The sequence below is a fragment of the Chiloscyllium plagiosum genome, unplaced genomic scaffold (assembly GCF_037043375.1).
Source record: "Chiloscyllium plagiosum isolate Xiang-an unplaced genomic scaffold, Cpla_swu_hap1 HiC_scaffold_12, whole genome shotgun sequence".
Taxonomy (NCBI): domain Eukaryota; kingdom Metazoa; phylum Chordata; class Chondrichthyes; order Orectolobiformes; family Hemiscylliidae; genus Chiloscyllium; species Chiloscyllium plagiosum.
The window spans coordinates 72,735,569-72,758,310 of NW_028270150.1; the positions used below are offsets into that span (position 1 = coordinate 72,735,569).

General features: G+C 40.1%; 1 protein-coding gene across 3 annotated transcripts in view; it reads left to right on the forward strand.

Moving 5' to 3' along the window:
- Positions 1-6,043: 6,043 nt before the first annotated feature.
- Positions 6,044-22,742, forward strand: part of scaf4a (SR-related CTD-associated factor 4a) — an 86,656-nt gene continuing 69,957 nt past the window's right edge. For 2 of the 3 annotated variants that reach the window (XM_043700716.2, XM_043700719.2), the window contains exons 1-2: positions 6,191-6,210; positions 16,430-16,457. In XM_043700716.2, coding sequence (XP_043556651.2) covers positions 6,206-6,210; positions 16,430-16,457 — 33 coding nt within the window. In that variant the 5' untranslated portion in view covers positions 6,191-6,205. Of the gene's footprint in view, positions 6,211-16,429; positions 16,458-22,742 lie in introns of all 3 variants that reach the window. The other variant, XM_043700717.2, reaches the window with a different exon arrangement.

Consider the following 22,742-nt stretch of genomic DNA (forward strand, 5'->3'; position numbering starts at 1 on the left):
TGTAGCTAATACCCTCCAATCCAGGCACCTTCCTGGTAAACCTCTTTTGCACCCCATCCAAAGCCTCCATGTCATTCCTATCGTGTAGTAACCAGAACTGCACCTAATACTCCAAATGTGACTTGATTGACGTATACAGCTGCAACATGATTTACCACATTGTATACTCAGTGCCTGACCGATAAAGTCTAACATGCCATTTGCTGCCTTTACCACCTCATCCACTTGTGTTGCCACTGTCAGCTCTATGGACTTGCATTACAAATCCTTTTGTGTATTAATGTCCCTAAGGATCTTGCCATATACTGTATACTTTCCTCTTGCATTTGACCTTCCAGAAAACACCACTTTTTCACTCAGAGGGCGGTGTCTGTATGAATGAGCTGCCAGAGGAAGTGGGGGAGGCTCATACAATTACAGCATATATCTGGGCGGCATGGATGAGTTGGACTGAAGGGTCTGTTTCTGTACTGTACATCTGACTCTATGAAATCACACTTGTCTAGGTTAAACTCTTGAGTGGACTTCCTTTCTCTGTTTAACTTTTCAATTAGGGTCTGTCTCAAAACAAGTTTTGAAACCATAAATTCCATCCTGGAATATTGTGAAAATAACTTTTATTTGAGGGATGCAGCATTGCAGGCAAGTTGACGGTTACCACATCTCTAAATGGCCTGGCAAAGATAGTATTGAAAAGTTATCTTGGATAGCTGCTGTCCATAATGTGTAGGTACAGCCAGAGTCCTGTTCCAGGATTTTGACCTAATGACAGTGATGAAATGACAAGATAACTTCAAGTCTGGGTGAAGGTGGTGTTGTTCCCATGTGTGTGCTGCCCTTGTCCTTCTGGATAGTAAAGATTGTAGGATTGGAAGGTGCTGTAGAAGGAACTCTTAGTTGTTACAGTGCATCTTGTGGGTGTTGCCATTGTGGTGGAGAAGGAAGTGAATGTTGAAGGTGATGGAGAGGGCACCAATCAGTTGGACTGCTTTGTCCTGGGTGGTGGTGTTTCTTGTTTTTTTCAGCAGTACTCATCCAGTCAAATGGAGAATGTTCCATCATGCTCCTGACATGGAAGTGATTGATTTTATATTCAGTTTGAGGGAGAAAAGATTGTTTTTAAACTTAAATAAGGGAAATATGAAGGCAAGAAAACAGCTGAATTGAACTTGAAAATTAGGTTAAGGTGTCACTAAAGATGTTGTGGCAAATATCAGAAAGGATGTTGCAGAATACACAAAATCAATACGATGAGAGGACACATCATCTGTGGTCAACTAAAGTTTCAAAACAGTATCAAACACATGGAACTGTGAACTTGTTAGGAAAAATAAAAATAAAAGTAACAAGGTCTAAAGAGTTCTGAGATGCAGAGGGATCTGGGTCTTTGGACACATGAATCACCAAAAGGTTAGTATGCAGGCACAGCAAAGTTTTAGGAAACTTCATTGAATGTAATTTATTGCAAGAGAGTTAAATAGAAAAGTAGGGAGATCATGCACCAGGTGCACGAGGCACTGCTGAGACCAGATTTGGAGTACATCCCAATGAAGAAGAAACATTCTAAAGGGAGGATGAAGCAGCCATGGCTGACCAAGGAAGTCAGGGACAGCATAAAAACAAAAGAGAAAGCAAACAATGTCATAGAGTCACAGAGATGTACAGCATGGAAACAGACCCTTCGGTCCAACCTGTCCATGCCGACCAGATATCCCAACCCAGTCTAGTCCCACCTGCCAGCACCCGGCCCATATCCCTCCAAACCCTTCCTATTCATATACCCAGCCAAATGCCTCTTAAATGTTGCAATTGTACCAGCCTCCATCACTTCCTCTGGCAGGTCATTCCATACATGTACCACCCTCTGCGTGAAAACGTTGCCCCTTAGGTCTCTTTTATATCTTTCCCCTCTCACCCTAAACCTATGCCCTCTAGTTTTGGACTCCCTGACCCCAGGAAGAAGACTTTGCCTATTTACCCTATCCATGCCCCTCATAATTTTGTAAACTTCTATAAGGTCTGGGGGATTGGGAAACATTTAAACACCAGAGGATAGTTTTTTAAAAAAGCAATAAGCAGAGCGGTGGGGGAGAGATAAAATTAGAGTAATAACAAAAGAATATTAAAAGTAACTTGCAAGAGTATTTTTTGATAGCTAAAAGGTAAGAGAGAGACAAGAGTAGACATTCCACATTGGAAAATATGGCTAGAGAAGTAGTAATGGGAACTGAGGAAATGAATCGGTACTTTGCATCAGTTTTCACAGTGGAAGACACAAGCAATGTACAAAACTTTGAGAGTGTAGTGCCAATCGCTAAGGAAAAGGTACTGGGGAAGCTGAAAGTCTGAAGGTGGATAAATCACCCCAGCTAGGTGGACTGCACCGAGTTTTGAAGGAGATAGCTGAGGAGATTGTAAAGACATTGGTGGTGATCTTTCAGCAAACGCTGGAGTCAGGAAGGGACCCAGAAGAGTGGAAAATAGCTAAAGTAGCATCCCTGTTTAAGAAGGGAGGGAGGCAGGAACCTATAGGTTGGTAACTTGACTGTGGTCCATAGAACCGTAGAAATGATACAGCAGAGAAGGAGGATATTCATCCCATTTTATTCATGCTGTCCCAAAGACAGCACAATGCCTTTTCTAATCCCATCTTTCCTATGGAACACAACTTGAAACAGCTTTCCAAGGGCAGCTATTGGATCCATTTGGCATATTACTCTGTATCCCATGGGCTTTTACTTTTTTGACAGGCAAACTTCACTCATTCATTTAATGAATCAAACTGCATTCATTCATTCATTGAATCAGACTTAATTCATTAATTCAAGGAATCAAATTTCACTCTTTCTTTAATGATGCAAACTTCATACATTAATTCAGTGAATCAAACTGCATTCATTAATTCAGTGAGTCAAACTTCATTCATTCAATAAATCAACCTTCATTCTTTCAAGTCAATGAATCAGGCACAACTCATTCGTCAATGGATCAAACTTTATTCATTCAATCATTGAATGCAAATGCTTTTGTTCATTCATTGAATCAAAGTTCATTCATTCATTCAATGAATCAAACTTCTCAAACTGCATTAGTTAATTCAGTGAATCAAACTGCATTAATTAATTCAGTGAATCAAATTTCACTCATTCAGTGATGCAATCTTCATAATTTCATTCAATCAACCAAACCTTATACTTTTAATGTATAAAACTGCATTCATTCATACAATGAATCATACTTCATTCGTTCATTCAATGAATCAAACTTGGCCCATTCGTTCATTCAAGGAAGCAATCCTGATTTTTTTTCCATTAATAATCTGACATGCCTCATTCATTCTCTGAATCAAACTGTATTCATTAATTCAGACTGTGGGATCTTATCAAAAGCTTCACTAAAATCCATGTTGACAATATCCACTGCATCATCGATCCTCTTGTCACTTCCTCAAAAAATTCTGTCAAATGCATAAGGCATGATCTTTCTTAACAAAGCCGTGCTGACAATCCCCAACTAGTTCATGCCTTTCTAAGTGACAGTTTATCCATTTTCTCAGGATTGATTCTAACGATTTGCCCACCACCAAAGTAAGACTAACTGGTCTATTACTGTTTGGCATTTCCTTTGGACTTTGTTTAACCAACAGAACTCATTTGATTGGAAATTAATCCTGAAAGCAACTGCTATTCCCTTCCAGACCACCTTCAACATGTGGGGAGTAATCCACCCCGATTACTCTACTTGCAAGAATTCCAATGAGGGGCATGGATAGAATAGACAAATTCTTTTCCCTGGGGTTGAGGAGTCCAAAACTGGGGGCATAGGTTTAGGATGAGAGGGGAAAGATATAAAGGAGACGTAATGGGCAACGTTTTCACACAGAGGGTGGTACGTGTATGGAATGAGCCGCCTGAGGAAGTGGTGGAGGCTGGTACGGTTGCAACATTTGAAAGGCATTTGGATTGGTATGTGAATGGGAAGAGTTTGGAGGGATATGGGCTGGGTGCTGGCAGGTGGGACTAGATTGGGTTGGGATATCTGGTCGGCATGGATGGGTTGGACCGAAGGGTCTGTCTCCATGCTGTATATCTCTATGACTGTATGACGTGTACCGAGGCACAGTGAAAAGCTTTGTTTTGCGAGCAATACAGGCAGATCGCATAGTTAAATAGCATAGCTAAGAAAATAATAGGCAAACAGTGGCAAAAACTAAAACACAAGTACAGGCGAATGCTAAGAGTTTGTGAGTCCATTCAGTATTCTAACAACAGTAGAGTAGAAACTGTTTCGAAACCAGCTGGTGCGTGTGTTCAGGCTTCTGTACCATCTCCCTGATGGTAGAAATTACAGAAAAAATTGCCAGGGTGAGATGGATTTTTGAGAATGCTGGCAGCCTTTCCTTGACAGCGGGCCTGGTAGATGGATTCTACAGATGGGAGGTTGGCCATTGTGATTGTCCGCACCAAGTTCACCGCTCTCTGTAACCATCTCCGATCTTGAATGGTATAGATGCAACACCAGGTAGTGATACATCCAGACAAAATGCTCTCGATGGTGCACCGATAAAAGTTGGCAAGGGTATTTGCTGTCATGCCAAATTTTCTCAGCTGCCTGAGGAAGCAGAGACATTGTTGGACCTTTGTAACCAGTGCATCCACATGAAGAGTCCAAGAAAGCTTATTGTTGATGACAACTCCCAGGAGTTTGACATTCTCCACTCGTTCCACCTTTGTGCTGTTAATGTGTAGGGGGGCATGAGTAACATCCTGCCGAAAATCAATAATGAGTTCCTTGGTTTTGCCGGCACTGAGAGCTACTTATTCAGTTTAAAGCTTATGGTGCAGAATAGAGGGTAGGCTAAACAATAGCAGACGGAGAATTGGGATGAGGAGGGCCATTTAGAGGATGGCAACTAGTGGCGTGCCACAAGGATCCATGCTGGGTCCACAGTTATTGACAATACATTCTAATGACAGTAATGATGAAAGTGAATGTCCTCCAATTGAGTCTGTGAATGACACACCAGACAACTAGTGAGACAAAGAGTCTGCAGAATGATATATTATGAGGTTAAGCAAATGGGTAAAACCTTGGTAGGTTGAATATCATCTTTCCAGACAGCATAGATGTAACATCATTTTATACTTTTTAAAGCTGAATTAAATAGATTCTTAAACATAAGGGGGTCAAAATATACAGGAGTAGTCAGGAAAGTAGAGGTCATGATCAGACAGCCATGTTCTTGTTAAATAGTAGAGCAGACTCTGGGGGCCAAATGGCCTCCTCTTGCTCTTAATTTTGTATGTTTGATTACTTTGTTGTCTCAGATTGCTTTGCAGCCACTCAGTGACATCCTGGATCCCAGAATCATATCTTTGGCTGCAGAAGCGATTGCTGTTCCCCTACGTATAGAATCCCCGTCGGTATTGCTTTCCAAATCTTCCTATTTCAACATAAACCTGTAAAGCTGTGCCAAGTGTGATAACATTGGCTATAACTGTATCTCATTGGAGAGGCATCAGAAAAATGTGAAATCAGCAACTTAAGTGTCAGAGACATTCTGTTTTGAGAGTTGGAAGGCAATTGGAGTGCTTGTGAAAATAGTGATCTTGAATCACTTTTGTTGCAAAATATAGCTGAGGTACAATATGGGATCGATAACCTACCACCCAGCACACTGTGGTCCTCGCATGTGCACCTTTCATACCCTTGCCCCTCTTTCGGATCGAAGCTCACGGTTGCCGGCCTCCGCGTGCGCACTAAGTTTCCCCTCCGCGGCTCTTGCCGGTGTCCGCATGCACACTAAGCTTCCCTGCACGACGGTTGCCGGTGTCCGCATGCGCACAGTGCGCCTTCCCCATTGCAGGATGCAGACGGTTGCTGGCCTCCGCATGCGCATGGAGCGCCTTCCCCTTGCCTGAGAGCAGACGGTTGCCGGGCGCCACTGGCAGATCTATTCCCAGCAGACAGTGCGGCGATGTTGTGCAGCCGCCGCCATGTTGACTGAGGCGCGTGTGAAGCAGCTTTGGAGGTGAGAGCCGGGACGGGACGAGACGAGACGAGACGAACCGAATCGCGCCGCAGGAACCCGGTTAGGGCCGCAGCCGGAGCTTGGACCTCTGACAGAGCAGAGTGAGCACGGTGACCCTTCCCCCCCTTCCCTCCCCCGGCACCGGCAGCATGGAAGCCGTCAACGCCTTTAACGATGAGGTGAGTGCGAGCAGGAGCCGCTCGGCTGGCCTTTATCTCTCGTCTCCTCCCCGCCGCTGGATGGGAGCAGGGAAAATGTCAGCCGAAACCGAGCTTTATTCTCCTTCTCCCCTACTCTTCCCCCCCTCCCCTTCCTCTCTCAGTAGGCCGTCACATTATTGTCTGAGTGGAGGAGCTGGGTGGGAATAGGCCCGGTGTTGGTGAACAATCAGAAGATGGAGGCGGCGGGCTGAGCGCGGTGCGCCATGGCGGCGGGCCCGCTCTGCGGCGGATACGTTTATTTCGATTGAAGCAGCCGTATCACCCACAAGGGCGGCAGCCCGGCCTCTTATTTTGGGCTGGGGAGCGGGGCGAGGCAGGAGTGTCGGCCAGACATTCAATCCTGTCCCCATCTCTCTCTCTGTGTCTCTTCCTCCGCTTTGCGGTGCGGCATTGCAGCCGATCGCTGTTGCCAGGTCAAGCAGGGCGACAGGCGGTTGGTTGCTATTGTGTTGTCCTATTTGTGTGTGTGTGTGTGTGTGTTTTAGCGAAAGGTGGAGTCCTGTCAGGCCCGAGAACTGAGTGAGGACAATGTCTCCCTCCGCTCCCTCGACCTGGGCTCAGTTCGCGGTTCGAGGAAGCTGGATCGCGGCCTACACAGCGCCGCGCCAAACCATTCCGTCGACCCTTTTTGGCACCCTTCAGTTTTTCTCAAAAAGTTAGCTTATTTTTATAATTGGTTTGGACTTTCTACCATTCGTGTCGTTTGTTACTTCAAACGCGACATCGTTTGAAGTCTGATTTACTGCAGTAACGCATTTTGATCTCTCATGGTCATCAGTCGATAGTATTTACCAGGATTGAACAAAACACCTCAACCAGTACTTGTCAATTTTTGAATTTTAGCTTATTGTGTAATTTTTCGATGTTCATGGAAGACAGGCTATTTAGTTTTAAATAGCATGTATAAGTTGACGATAAGTCCGCTTCTTTAGCACCTCTTTCTTTGGTTTGGAAAACACAATTATCGAGATTTCTTTTGTTTGCAGTGTCTCAAATTATTAGGTGATATGGGGGGGGGGGGGGGGGTTTCTATTATTTCTCAGTGGCTTGATCATTTGGTCAGAAGCTGGTGTTATAAAATGGAGGGACTAATACATTAAATCAGTCCTTGTTTTCCAAATGTATTAGAAGACTTTTATTTTACCGTTAAAATCATTAAAACAAAGTTTACTTGTGTTTGTTTCAATATGCCATATTTCAGATCTGACATTTGTCCCCATTCCAAAACAATAATTTGACTGTGAGCATGAAAGCAATACACAGATAGAATTTGTAGGATATCCAGTACTGCTAAATACTGATTTCTTTTTTAGCTGCACCCCCTACTATGTTTGGATTAAAGGAGCAGTGATCATCATTGGTATTTGCTTCTGGTATGTCCTGGATGCAAATTAATATAAGCAGGAGATGGAGATTAAATATTAGGCAGAAAGGTGTAGATTGTGGAAGTGGCAAATAAATACTAAGAATGAGTAGAGTTGAGAAATCACAAGATTTGAGTTATTATTGTCACATACCTAGGTACAGCGAAATGTTTTGATTTGTGTGCAGTACAGGCAGGTCACACCATACAAATGCTTTTAGGGTAATAGAATAGAGCAAAGAATACAATGTTATGGTTGCAGAGAAGGTGCACATTAAATTTAAAATTTGAGGTCCATTCAGAAGTCTAATAACAGGGAAGCAGCCGTTCTTGAATCTGTTTTTACCTGTATGTAAACTATTATATCTTATGCCGGAAGGAAGAGAGTGGAAGTGAGTATAACCGGGTTAGGAGTGGTCTTTGATTAAGTTGGCTGACTTCATGAAGCAACGAGAAGTGTAGATGGAATCAACAGGTGGAAGGTTGGTTTGTGGATGGATGAGGCTGCATTCACAATTCTATTTTTTTTAATGGGTCTGGGCAAAGCAGTTGCCATACCAAGCTGTGGTGCATCTGGATGGAACTCTTTCTATTGTGCATCTACAAAAATTGGTAAGAGTCTTTAATAGATATGCTGAATTTCCTTAGCCTCCTGAGGAAGTAGAGGCATTGTTGTGTTTTCTTGACTGTTACATTGACGTGGGTGGACCAGGAGTGATTGGTGATCATCACTCCTAGGAACTTGGCACTCCTGACCACCTCCATCTCAGCACCATTGATGTAGACACTCCATCTTCCTGAAGTCAATGACCAGCTCTTTTGTTTTGCTGATGTTGAGGGAGAGGTTATCTTTGCACCATATCACCAAGAACTCTCGCTTACAAATGTGGTGTTGTCAGCAAACTGAGTTAGGATGAAATTTGGCGACAGCCGTGTATATATGGAATATAATAAGGAGCTGAGTATGCAGCCTTGCAGGGCATTAGCTTTGCGGATTATTATGGAGGAAATGTTGCCTATTCTTACTGTTTACCTTCTGTGGGCCAAGCAGTCAATGATTCAGTTGCAGAGGGCAGAGCAGAGACCTAGATCTTGAAGTTTGGAAAGAAGTTTGGTTGGAATTATATTTTAGGTGGAACTGTTGTCAGTAAGTAGGGAGTCTGACTTTGGTATTCTTGTTATCCAGATGTTCCAGGAATGAGTGGAAGGAGAGAGTGGAAGAAAGTTTGATGGGAACCTAAGGTGAATGTGGATAGGCAGGCTGAAAGCTTCAGGATAGGAATGGAGAGAGTTGGTGTTGAGGTACAGCTGGATATACTCATTTGACTTAAAACTGAGTGTTTTCACATGTTACTGGTGGTATCATGTGCAATAGAATTCAAGGATGGAACCTTGCAGGATGCCAGAGGTAAAAATGCTGGATTGAGAAGAGAAGCCTTGAAGATTTCTAAGTGTGAATACTGGAGAACTTCTGAAAGGAAACATCGTGCAAATAATCTTATAAAGGTTATTGAGATCCCAATAGAGATCTCTAATGATTAGAGAAAATAAAAATCCACGTTCATTATTCAAAGAATAAATCCACAAGGTTACATATTTTTCAGTAAACTTTATATTCAATGCATTAATAAAGTAAATGTTATAACTTAACACTCTAGTTAAAGAGGAAAAGGCCACTTGCTCCCTTGAGCTAACCCTGTCATTCAATAAGAACATATTTGATTCTTCCACATTACTGCCTGCTGTGAAAACCTTTCATTGTCTTGCTTACCAATAACTTATCTACTTGATTTATTTATTGTCACACGTACCGAGGTACAGTGAAAAGCTTTGTTTGCGAGCAGTACAAGCATATCATAGTAAGCAAGAATGTACAGATCGAAAGACTTAGACAGAGGCATACAGATTACATTGAGCAGATTGTGTGCTAGGCGAGATCAGCTTTGTCAAGGTCAGCATTATGTGATGCTAGAGTGTCCATTCATCAGTTGACTAACAGCTGGGAAGAAGCTGTTCCTGAACCTGTTGGCGTGTGTTCAGACTTCTGTCTTCTGCCTACGATGGGGTCTTTGATGATAGTAGCCTTTCCGCAACAGCGAAGCATGTCAATGGAGTCCGTGATCTTTGCCCACCTACTTAACCCATGGAGTCAATTTCGTACTCGTGACCTTCACACTTGCTTTCCTGTCTTTCTTGGTATGATCACCAAATTTAGCAGCCATACCGTTAGTTAGTTCTTCCAAGCTATTTGTGTAAGTTATTAAATGTTTAGGTTGCACCTTTTATTCCTTTTGGCGCACCACTTATTATATTAGTCAACCAGAAAATAATCCATTTATGCTACTGTTTCCTATTATCTAGCGAATCTTCTATCCATGCCAATATGCTAACCCCTACTACACGAAGTATTGTTTTCTGCAATCAACTTTAACTTCCCAGTTTAAAAAAAAACACATTGTAAATACACTGGTACCCTTGTCCACAGCACACATTATGCCTACTTTAAAGAATAATGGTGAGAGTGGAGATAAAAGGGTCTTTTCTGAATGGAAGCCAGTCATAAGTAGTACTCCACAAGGACCACAGCTTTTCCCTTTGTACATGAATGATCTGGATGAAGGAAATGATGGCATTCGGCCTACGTTTGCAGATGACACAAAGATAGGTGGAGGGGCATGTAGTATTAAGGAGGCAGGAAGGCTGCAGAAAGATTTCGACAGGTTAGGAGAATGGGCTAAGAAGTGACATGAAATACAATGTCGGAAAGTGTTTGATCATGCACTTTGGTCGGAAGAATAGAGGCCAGGAATGTACTATTTTCTAAACGGGGAGAAAATTCAGAAATCTGAAGTATAAAGGGACTTTATATAGTCTAAGCATCTGTTAAAGTAAACTTGCAGGTAGAGTCAGTAATTAGGAAGCCAAATACAATGTTGTCATTCATCTCGAGAGGGCTAGAATGTAAAAGCAGGGATGTACTTCTGAGGCTTATAAGGCTCTGGTCAGGCCAGATTTAGAGCAACTTTGCACCCATGTCTCAGGAAGGATGTATTGGCCCTGGAGCAGGTTCACGAGAATGATCTCTGGAATGAAATGTTTAACATATGAACCTTGCGACCATACTCAGTGGAGTTTAGAAGGATGAGGGGGGGATTGAAATGAAACTTACGGAATTCCTATTTGGCCTGGACAGAGTGGATGTTGGGAAGATTTTTTACCGGCAAGAGAGAATAGGACCTGAGGGCACAGCCTGAGAGTAAAGAGAATACCCTTCAGAACAGAGATAAGAAGAAACCTCTTTAGTGAAAGAGTTGTGAATCTGTGGAATTTATTGCCGCAGAAGTCAGTGAGGTCAGGTCATTAAGTATATTTAAGGCAGAGATAAATATGTTCTTGATTACCATGGGGATCAAAGGTTATGGGGAGAAAGCAGCAAAATGGTATTGAAAATCCTATTAGCCATGATCGAATGGTAGAGCAGACTCAGTGGGCCGAATAACACAATTTCTGCTCCAGTGGTCTTGTGAACAATTCCAAAATATTCACCTCTCTTTTTGGAAGTATTTTCTGGAATTGACTTTTCATCCATTTTCCAACTATTCTCCAATGCAGCAAGGTGATCATCAGTTATCGTTTCAGGTTTCACTTGGCTAAGAGAACCTCCAACTTTCCTTCAACACATTGTGACTATGGGCTTGGGTTTGACTACATTTGTGGTTTGAAAATCAGGGACATCTCTGATTATTTATTGTCTGTTTTCTTTGTCCCAACTAGGCACAGCTCCTAACAGACACTGTTTGTTCCCCGCCCAATCTCTCTCCCTCTTTCTATTTCCTCCCCCCCCCCCCCAACTTCTGAAAGCTCATGATGGTTACTGTAGAAATTTTCTTCTAGTAACAACCTTTGAATTCTTTGAAAAGGTGACGAAGGAGGTTGATGAGGGGAAAGCGGTAGATGTGGTATATATGGATTTTAGTAAGGCGTTTGATAAGGTTCCCCATGGTAGGCTACTTCAAAAAATACGGAGGTATGGCATTGAGGGTGAGTTGGAGGTTTGGATTAGGAATTGGCTGGATGGAAGAAGACAGAGGGTAGTAGTTGATGGTAAAGGTTCATCTTGGAGTGCAGTTACTAGCGGTGTTCCACAAGGATCTGTTTTGGGACCATTGCTGTTTGTCATTTTTATAAATGACCTGGAAGAGGGGTTAGAAGGTTGGGTGAGCAAGTTTGCGGATGATACGAAAGTCAGAGGAGTTGTTGACAGTGAGGAAGGATGTGGCAGGTTACAGCAGGATATAGAGAAGCTGCAGAGCTGGGCAGAAAGGTGGCAAATGGAATTCAATGTAGCTAAGTGTGAGGTGATTCACTTTGGGAAGAATAACAAAAAGATGGGGTACTGGGCTAATGGTCGGATACTTGGTAGTGTGGATGAGCAGAGGGATCTTGGTGTCCATGTACACAGATCTCTGAAAGTTGCCACCCAGGTAAATAGTGCGGTGAGGAAGGCATATGGCGTACTGGCTTTTATTGGTAGAGGAATTGAGTTCCGGAGTCCTGAGGTCATGATGCAGTTGTATAAGACTCTGGTGCGGCCGCATCTGGAATATTGTGTGCAGTTTTGGTCGCCATACTATAGGAAGGATGTGGAGGCACTGGAACGGGTGCAGAGGAGGTTTACCAGGATGTTGCCTGGTATGGAAGGAAGATCGTATGAGGAAAGACTGAGACACTTGGGGCTGTTTTCATTAGAGAAAAGAAGGTTTAGGGGTGACTTGATTGAGGTGTACAAGATGATTAGGGGCTTGGGTAGGGTTGACAGTGTGAACCTTTTCCCGCATATGGAGTCGGGTATTACAAGGGGGCATAGCTTTAAATTAAGGGGGGGTAGATATAGGACTGAAGTTCGGGGTAGGTTCTTCACTCAGCGAGTCGTAAGTTCATGGAATGCCCTGCCAGTAGCAGTGGTGGACTCTCCCTCTTTATGGGCATTTAAGCGGGCATTGGATAGGTATATGGAGGATAGTGGGTTAGTATAGGTTAGGTGGGCTTGGATCGGCGCAACATCGAGGGCAAAGGGCCTGTACTGCGCTGTATTCTTCTATGTTCTATGTAACCTAGGTAAATCTTTGTCTCCTTTTCCTTCATGAACATGAAACTTGAGTTCCCACCTGCATTCTAGTGTTAACACTGTTAGTAATTTTTTCTGCTTAAGGTGCAGGATTGGCTAACATGTATCCTTTTTGTCCCTTGGCGCAAAAAGCTGCAACTATCTCTGTTCCTAAACTGAACTACTGACCGTCTTTTTCGGAGGTGCTAACACATAAATTCAAAATTGAAAACTCGCTAACCCTGGCAACCCATTGCATTGCAATATGGCATGCATTGCATGTTCCAAATAAATGTAAACCATCTGTTGCTTTCAAAATCTAGCCTTCAAACTCTGGGCCATTCAATAATTTACATTTCTAATGATGTCAGGACAATTCTTCTGACTATTACTGATTGTACCCTTATTTACAAGAATGCTTTTAACTTTTTAGCTGTGAGCTTCATTTTAAATTTTTCTTGAGGTAAATGTAGGCCACCTGGCTCATCACAAGACTTGAAATGTCATTTATCAGTGAAGTTGTTTTTTCTAATTCTAAGCTCATCAAATACTCTGAACTGTAAAGTCTGATGAGAGTACCTCAGCCAAGTCTCCAGTTAACGATAATCCCAACTTTCTTTAATGCAAAACTATTGACTTAGAATAAAACAACATTTATTAAATCAAGATGTAGAACTGGTTAGCACGTAGTTTGCATTATGAAAGTATAAATGCTTATCCCTCTAAAGAACCGAAAGCAGACATACGTAAGGCAAACAGCAATAAAAAATGATTTCTCTATGTTGTGATTCATTTCGGAGGACAAAACCTTATTGATCATTTGTGGTTCATTCTGTTAAGGAGCGGAAGAGGTAAAGTCTGATCTATTCAGGTGGTTGTCAATCTGGTGTTTTGGCATACACAGGTCACGAGGTGCATGCAGTTGACTGTGGTCTTGGCAGGTGCAGCTTGTAGAAGAACAGCCATCACCAAGTCTTCTACATATCCTTTAATGAGGACTATCTGGATTCACATTGGCCACAATAGGGGTGTTTCAGAAACATAGCAGAGATGAGCCTTTCCTCAATAGCTCACTTTTCAGCTGGGGAAAGCCTATCTGCAGGTAAAACACTTGAAGAAAGGCCATCATAAAATCCAAAAGATGATTTCTAAGAAGTGAGTGCAAGCAATTAGCTGAAGTCAGGCAATTTCCCATTTTTAAAATAAAATGTTCTAATATGTTGTTTAATTGATCTCTGAAAGCGTCACCTCCATTGAACGTGATATGAATAAGATTTTCCATAAACTCAAAATTTGTTTTCAAAGATTTAAATGTGAAGTCTGCTGCATCGCAGATGTTTTTGCCATTAGATATTAAGGGCCTAGGTGGTTATTTAGTATTTGAGTTTTCTGATACTTTGCAATACAGCTGGAGCATTTCAAAATTTTGATTGTTTAATGACATATACAGGTTTGGACGCTGGTTATTACTCCATAAAGTTCTGACTTCTGCATGATTGAAATGATATTCATACTAGTAGCTTATAGACAGAATGGAGTTATTTCAGAGTCATTGAGCTAGCAAAAAAAAGTAACATAAATGTACGAATATCGCTATTGCTGGAAGAACAAAGAGGAATGATAGAAGGTATTTTAAACTATGGAATATATTATCACAACAGGCCATAACAGTCACTATTATATTCAAAAAGGAAATTTGATAAATATTCAAAGAAAGAATTGAATGAGTTGTGAAGAAAAGGCAAGGGATGATACTAGAACAAGCATGAGCTGTGTGTGTGCATGATGGACCAAATTGGTGTGTTCTGTTTATTGGGAAAAAAAACTACTTGAAGTGTACACAAATCCTAGACTTGTGGATCACAATCCTTGGTACGAAAGGTTTGCAATGATTGATAAATGTTGCTAAGGAATGTTTATAATATTGTGATATGTTTTTAAAAACAATTCCTGGGGTGGGGCTGATTCTAGCAATACTACATTTCTTGTCCATCTAGAGTTTCCTTGAGAGTTGAAAAGATGCTTCACCATTTATCATTGTGATCCTTCCCTATGAAACATTCTGATCTGTCTGCGTGAGCTGCTTTTGACATCAGTGAAGGAATGTAGTTCTGTTATGTTGCAATATATGTTACAGGGTGGTACTTGCTTTGAACAGTTGTATCCCGAAGGTCATACATGCCACAACGCACCACTGACAAAGAGTTGATATTGAATTTGACTACATGGTGGTTTAAAAAAAATGGATCTGTTCTGTTCTGGTGTGTTGTAGCTTGAATTTTATTACATTCCTGACTTGGATCATCTTGGTTGCGGAGTCTTGCAGGATTGGGACATAAACCATTGGTGCAAAATACACTGCCTCTGGTACTCCTGTAGCTGTGATGATATGGCCAGATCAGTTAATCTTCTTGTGAACAATTACCTGTGCGATGTTGAGGCATTAGGCAATAATATTGCTGTTCATGATTGTGAAAGATTGTTTAGCCACTGTGGGTCATTTTGTCTGCCTGTCTGTGAATGGAGCTGAACAGTGGAGCCACCTTAAAACAACCTGATGTGATGCTATGGTGAAGGAAAGATCTCAACCATCTTCAGGTATTTCAGAAATGGGGTGTGAATTCCAGACATCAACATTAATATACAAACTCCTGATCACCACTCTTGCATTGTAGTGGTATTGAGATGAGGTAAAACACTGCAAGGAGAGATCACCATTACAACTCACTGACATCCCAACATATCTTCACTATTTTAGCCTCTTGTGGATAAAGGGCAGCCATTCCATTAGCTTTGATTGCTTTGGTACCTGTTCCCATCCCGTCCTTTACAAACTTGGTTGGGCAATTGTTACTTTATTGACAGTTGTTTTCTGAAGCTCTAGTTCACAATGTTTCTTTGAATTTGAAAATGTTTTATTGATTATCTTATTTTCCTCCAAGCAACCGATTACAATGCCCTGTCACACAGCCTCCTCCAATTCCATGCCCTTTCATCATTGATTCCTTGTATGGCATCTTAGCAATTTTTAAAAATTAAAGTCCACGTATACAACATCCACAAGACTTGCCTGATACAGAGTGCTTCTTTCTCAAAAAATGCAGTTTGATTAATCAGACATGACCGATTTAGATAATCATTTGAGTTCTCATTCCCTCAATTTGGAATCATTTTTAACAATCCTTTGAAATTGTATAGTTCCTGCTGTTGGGAAAATTAGGATTAATGCATTTTCAGTTTCTTCCTTTTTTTTAAATACTGAAATGAAATTAGTTGTTCATTAATTCACCTGCCTCAAATTGAATCCTCTTTAAAATTTTGCAGTGGAAACCTAAGTTCTAGGATGCATGTGCATCATTGTTTATGATACTCTTGCATATACTGTATTTCTAATTAACTAACGCAAATAGACAACATTTTAAGAGTGCTCACAACGAATTTCCCAAGATGAGTAGGTGTCAATGAGCAAGATGGTTTTTTGAAAGTAAGCAACAGACTGAAATGGCTTTTTTTAACCATTACAGCATACCATGGAAATGTTAACAGCTTTTTAAGGTCTCAAAGCATTGTGCATCCTAATGTGGTCCATGGGTGCCATAATGCCAGTATGAGAAATAAAATGGAGTTGCATTTGAGGTGTTAATTTTATCAAAACAACTGTAGTTGTATTTTCTAACTTCATTTTTAATCTTTGTATGTTTCCGCAGGTTTTCTTGTCTTGCCCTTTTCCTGGAGGTAGGGATTCACGATGGGTGAAATTTCATCAGGGTAGTGTTTACCCAGGTGCCTTATTAATTTGTCATATTACTTGTGTTTAAGTCAGGAGTGAGCTTGGTGGGTTGATTCATTGAATTTTTGGAGGCTGAGCATGACTCTCTTTCCTATAACACACAATGATGTGTCGTTCGAGGAAGTAATCTGAACACTGAGGAACTGAGAGGCTGTGTGCCAATGACTGAGAGTTGGATTGTACCATGCATTTATCCATGGGATTTTGGGGGGGAAAACACCAAGTTGACTTAATTATCCAATGTAAAGATTTACATTGGAGTCTAATTAAAATTTTATTTTACAACAGGCTGTCGAAAATAATTGGGCACAATGTTCCATTTAAGTCTCATTTTGTGTTTCCATTACTTCTATACACATAATTCGAACTTTCTCAAGTAGAGGAACAGAATCTACACTTGATGCAAGTTTGTTTTAAACCTGCGTTATAGTTGAGTTGTATAGATCACTTATAAACGACTAGTGGCGCATCGTGTGTTAAAATAGAATGATTAACAGCTCATGGCCAGACATGGTTCAGTCTATGGTATGAAATTTTTTAATGTTCAATTTGTATCAGTGATTTGTTTTGGTCAGCATAACCTGGGAGCTGCCATATTGTTTCCAGTTCCTGGCTCCAGCTGGCTTGCTGAACTTCAAACCTTGCTGTTTCTGGTTTGTTTGGTGGGTATAAGTAGGGAGATAGCACAGAGGAGAATTAAAACATGAAGGGGGAGGCATACGACTTGGTCTATATAGATTATTCTTGTTCTTGACTTGGAGAGCAACTCTAGAAAGAGTTTGTTTTGACTTGTGGGTACATCCAGCTATTGCACAGATTAAACTTTAGGTCTGCTTGCTCCTTTGTGGAGTGTGGTAGTTATTTTTTCCTCCTTTCAGTCTCATCTTTAATCCCATCTCTTAAATAACGAGATGAAGGCTTAGTTTCTTCCCCCACTAGGATTTTGTCAAAGGCATGAATGTTCAAGTTTAATTCTGTGAATTGACATTCTATGGGAAATCAGTATGGTTAGATCAGGAGTGATTATGTTTTTGAGTGCCATAGAGCTGCAAGTAATGGTTAAATGAATATCTGTGTTATTTTTCATTATTTGAAACGGTAGATAACAAAATTCGGTGCTCTGATTTAGGATTTATGCACTAATTAAGACCTCTTTTCAAATCTTTGAAGATCCTAATGTTCAGTTAGGACAATCTGGCAATATAAACGGAGTTGTCTACTTTTGTGGGCTGATTTGGTAGGATTTGTGGAGGACAACGTGATCAACAAGCAGCAATTTGGTCATGAGTTAAATTGGATTTGATTTTCACATGCAATGTCTGGCTTAAGTATTCTGAACACACAGGTGAGGTAATTGTGACTACAAATCTATTGCTTAGTGAACTTGTTGCAATGTTATTTGAAGTTAACAAGTTTTAAGTATGTGTGATATTTTGTTTAAAATCCATACCCAATACTAAAATTGAAAACAATAGTAAAATTACCAGAAAGATATTTTAGTTAACCATAATTTAATGAGGAATATCTTCAAACTTGACGTTTCAACATGGAAAGTGCCTTTCAAGTATCTAAAACTGATGATGGGGGAAATAGTGATTTTGTGTGGTTTCTTAAATGTTTACAATGACTTGATATAAGAGTTATTTAGTGCTTGATATAATTATGGCAGCAATGAGTAATCGATTAATGGCAAATAATGAAGGCTGCAATATGTTTGTACATTAATTTGGTTAAATTTTAAGGGAGGTGGGAAGACCAAGAAATAGAGGTATGATGTAGTAATGCTTTTAATACTTGGAGAATGATAGATATTCCAGACTAGTTTTCTTATTGTTTTAGCTGAACGTTTGGGTCAAGTGTCATAATGTGCTGGAGTTTTGTTCTTATTTTTGATTTGTTATGATTAATAACATTGCAGTACAGCTAGCTACATGTTGCTTTAAATAATAATTGGTCTCCTGTGAATCAGATGTCACATTGTTTGCTGTGTATGGAAGTAGAAAGATGCATCCTGAGACAATGTCTTTGTATTTGGAAACTAAGTGCTTACTGGCAGTGAAAGAAGTGAGCTTTGATTTGCTGGAAAATATTTTCTGCTTCATTTGACTATTGTTTTCTACCTATTTTGCACTCCCTTTCAACGGGGCTCTTTGGTGATCACTTTATCCACTGCAGGTAGATATATAGCTGTGGCAGAGAAATTAAAAGAATATGAGCATTTATATGGAGCTTTTCAAACCCATTGGAGATTTCAAATTAGCTGACAGCCACTGAGGTAGTTTTGAATTGTAATCACTTGTAGAAACTTTGCAGACAGCTAGCTACCAAAAACAGCAAAGTGGTAATGACTAGATAAATGGTTTTACTCTAAGATAAATATTAGACAATGCAGGTATTAACTCCCTTCCTGTCCTTCAAAATAGTGCCACAATATCTTTTATGTCAATGAGAGATGAGATTGGACCATGGTTTATTATCTATAACCCCTCCAGCAACAGAGCTTACCCCCACTGGATGTCAGCCTTGATCTTTGAATAGTACTTGAAACCAGAACCTTGTGACTTAAACAAGAGTAATACTAATTCAGACACTGGTGAAATCAATTCCAAAAATAAATCTGTCATTTTGAACCAAAGATATCAGGTGTACATTCTTAAAAACGTACATCTCATAAGTACCAAGAATTAAAATTCTTGAAAATTAAGCTATTTTGCACCTCCGCTAAGTTAACAACTGTATTTAAGTGTCACAACATTGCAAAGCTTGTAAGAGAAGTCCACCATTGCGCACTGAAAGCCTGTGTTGTCATAATATGTCTATTTGTCTACCTCACCTCAACTTTCCTACCCCATGATACCCATATTGTCCAAACATTTCAGTCTTGAAATTCCTCAAATTCTGAATGTATTACTCCCTAGTCCTGGATGTCAACAAGCTGGTGAACCAACAATATAAGCTGAAGTATTCCCCTGGGACCGTACCAGGTAGAAAAATATAATGCTCTCATATTACACGTCACCAAAGAAGGATTGACATTGTGATATAGAATTAAGGATCGGATTGAAATTTAAGTTTTCAGATAACATTTTGGAATTTCTTGTGAAGTTGAGGAATTTAAAAATGAAAATCAGTTTTTCAGAAGCAAGGTGATTGTTCAGCAAATGTGAACTTAGTAAACCATTTTAAAAGCTCATCAGTACTTCATTGAACAAACTAGTTTTTTCTGTGTGTTTTGGACAAAAGGATTAAAATTGAAAATTCTTGACAGTTCATGGATTTCACATTGTGACTACCTGGAAGTACCAAGAGGGCAAATCTATGGAGGAACTGAACAGATATGATCACTGACAGTAAATTTTGGACGTCTGCATTTAACTCTGCATGTGCAACTCCAGAAGGTGTTGTCAGTTTGAGAAATATTGGCAATTTTAGCAAATCTGCCTCCGCAAAATCTGAACTATGACAATTTCCAGCAGTAAGTCCATGGATAACAATTCGAATCCAACGGACATTAAACATACTTTTGCAATACCTGGAATAGCTTACTTTCCATTTAATTTTTACTATAATTTGTTGACTACCTGTTTTAGATTTAAACCTCTTCAGTTTTTACCTGTTTCACATTCCTTTTTACCGTCCCTGTTCATTGTTTTGTTTCCTTAGTGCAGTTCTACCACATACATCGGGCATGTTTGTGCCAACATGCTTTTCCCATGATTATAGGGTCATAAAACCAAATCAGTGAATCTACTTGAAATCTTCACTTTCTGAATGACTTTCATAATCAATAATACAAATCATAATTTGAGCTATCTTAAAATTTTCACTTACACTACATACAAACATGACAAGTTATAAAATGCTCCTGAAACTGCATGAAATAAGTGGCACACAGCTTTATTTAGCAGTGTCTCATTAAATATTGTCAGGTATTGGCAGTGCCATTTATCCAATTGCAGGTGGTTTCTCATGATCAGTTTGAAAGGTTTGTGATGGGCCAGTATTTAAGATTTTGACTTGTAAAGTTCTATACAGTGCATTCTGGTATAATGCAACAGTTTCGTTTCTCTGCAATTCGCACTATAGAAAATGCTACAGAGAATTTCACTGTAGAAGATAGCTATAGAAAATTGCTATACCTGTTCAGTAGAAAGTTCATATTATCCAAACAGCTTCCATAATTTGTCAGTCAAGTCATAGTCAATTCGCGTTGACCAAACACGTGTTATACCCGAATGGACTGTATTGCATATCACTTTGCCATTCCCTGTCATCTCCCCATTTAATGTATACCATTTCCCATTTCTGAATTGGCCTGTACTCAGTATTACAAGCATTCGCTTGCCCTCGTGTTATTCAAAGGATTACCTCACAAGAAATCTATCTTGTGGGTGCATGTTGAGTTTCAAAAGTAAACTTTGTGTTACATTTCTAATATTGCATTGATAAAATATTGATGTACCTCATCTGAGTAGGTCGCAGAATTATCTGTTTAACTTGAATACAAGGATAAAAATCACCACTCAAGAACTATCAGCAAACGATAAAAACAATCAAGCAAAAATTGTCAGCAGGTGGCATAATATTTTGAAGCTTCTGTCATCTTGCATATCACTGACCTACAAGTGCATAAAGAAATGAAATGAGATAATCATGACAAGCATGGAACTTTCCTGCATACATTTTGTTTGAAATCGCCAGAAATATTTCCTCCATGAGTTTGCCTTGGTTTATATACCTCCAATTTGAAATTGAGGTACTTGACTGATGGAGCCTCAACAGTTGGCAGATTGAAATCAGTGGAATACCTCAATTTGATTCTGCAGCTCTAATTGAAATCCTGAGGAGACAACATAGCATAACATAGCTAAAGGTTCTCTTAGTGAAAGCAGCATTGTATTTTGTAAGATAAACTGTTATGCTGTGTGTTTTTCATGTTTGTATATGAATATTCATGCCTGTGTATTGTGTGTTTTGAATTGTGATTTTGGAGGAGGCTGACTACTGTAGTCATTTTGTCAGAAGTTGAGGATTGGCACTTTTCGATTGGTCAATGGTACTTGTGAATAGATTCTTCTTTTAACTGCCTTTTTTTTCAAACATAGTCTGGGGTTCCTTTTAAAAATGATTTCATGTAAATATACTGTAATTTAGGTCTGTATTTCTTCAGGAATTTATAAGACCCATTCTTTGAACCTATGAAGAAGGAATTTAAAGATGAAATTTCTATGAATCATTTAATTATTCTGTTGGGGTGAGTCAGATTTTGTTTCCAGTGGTATAGCGGGGTTGCTTTTCACTGACCTCAAATAGATTTACACATAATCCTTGTGGCATGAGATTTAAGACCGTGGATCATAAAATTTGATTGCTCAAAGATACCCACCTGGTGTGAAGTGCAGCAAGGCAGAGCAGTCATGGGTGGGGCTTCCAGTTACTGCACCACATTCTGTATATGGCAGGCTGCTGAAGGGAATTAGGAAGTCTGATTTAGGAAACATGCATCATTGTAGAAAATTTAAACTGTTTGTAGAAGTATTTTTGTAAAATTTAAAATAAAGGTTTTCTGAAATTATTCCCAAATTGGCAGAAAGACCCCAACTGAAAACTAGTGTAATGAATGATAAAATAGCCCAAATTTATGCTGGTCCCATATTTACCTTTTTAAAGGTAATGTTGATTTCACATTCTGTGCTGTAATGTACACTCGACAAGCTGTGGGGTCGTCTTCATCTCATAACAAGCACTAGATGCATCTCATAGATAGTGTAGATTTTGGCCCATTACATTGTTCATTTGAATATAGTAGTTATTTATGAAGTCATTGTGTTGTACAAAATGGAAACAGACCCTTCCCTCCAACTCGTACATGCTGACCAGCAATCCTAATGTGCCCTCGTCCCATTTACCAGCATTTGGCCCATATCCCTTTATATCCTTTCTGTTCATATACACATCCAGATGCCTTTTAAATGGTGTAATTGTACCTGCCTCCACCACCTCCTCTGGCAGCTCATTCTATATATTCACCATCCCCTGCATGAAGAAGTTACCCCTTAGATCCCTTTTTAAATCTCTCCCCTCTCACCATAAACCTCTGCATAGTTTTGGACTCCCCCACCGAGGAAAAAGACCACAGCTATTCACCCTATACATGCCCATCATACTTCTATAAATCTCTATAAGATCACCCCTTAGCTTCCAGTGCTCCAAGAGGGAAAAAAGCCTCA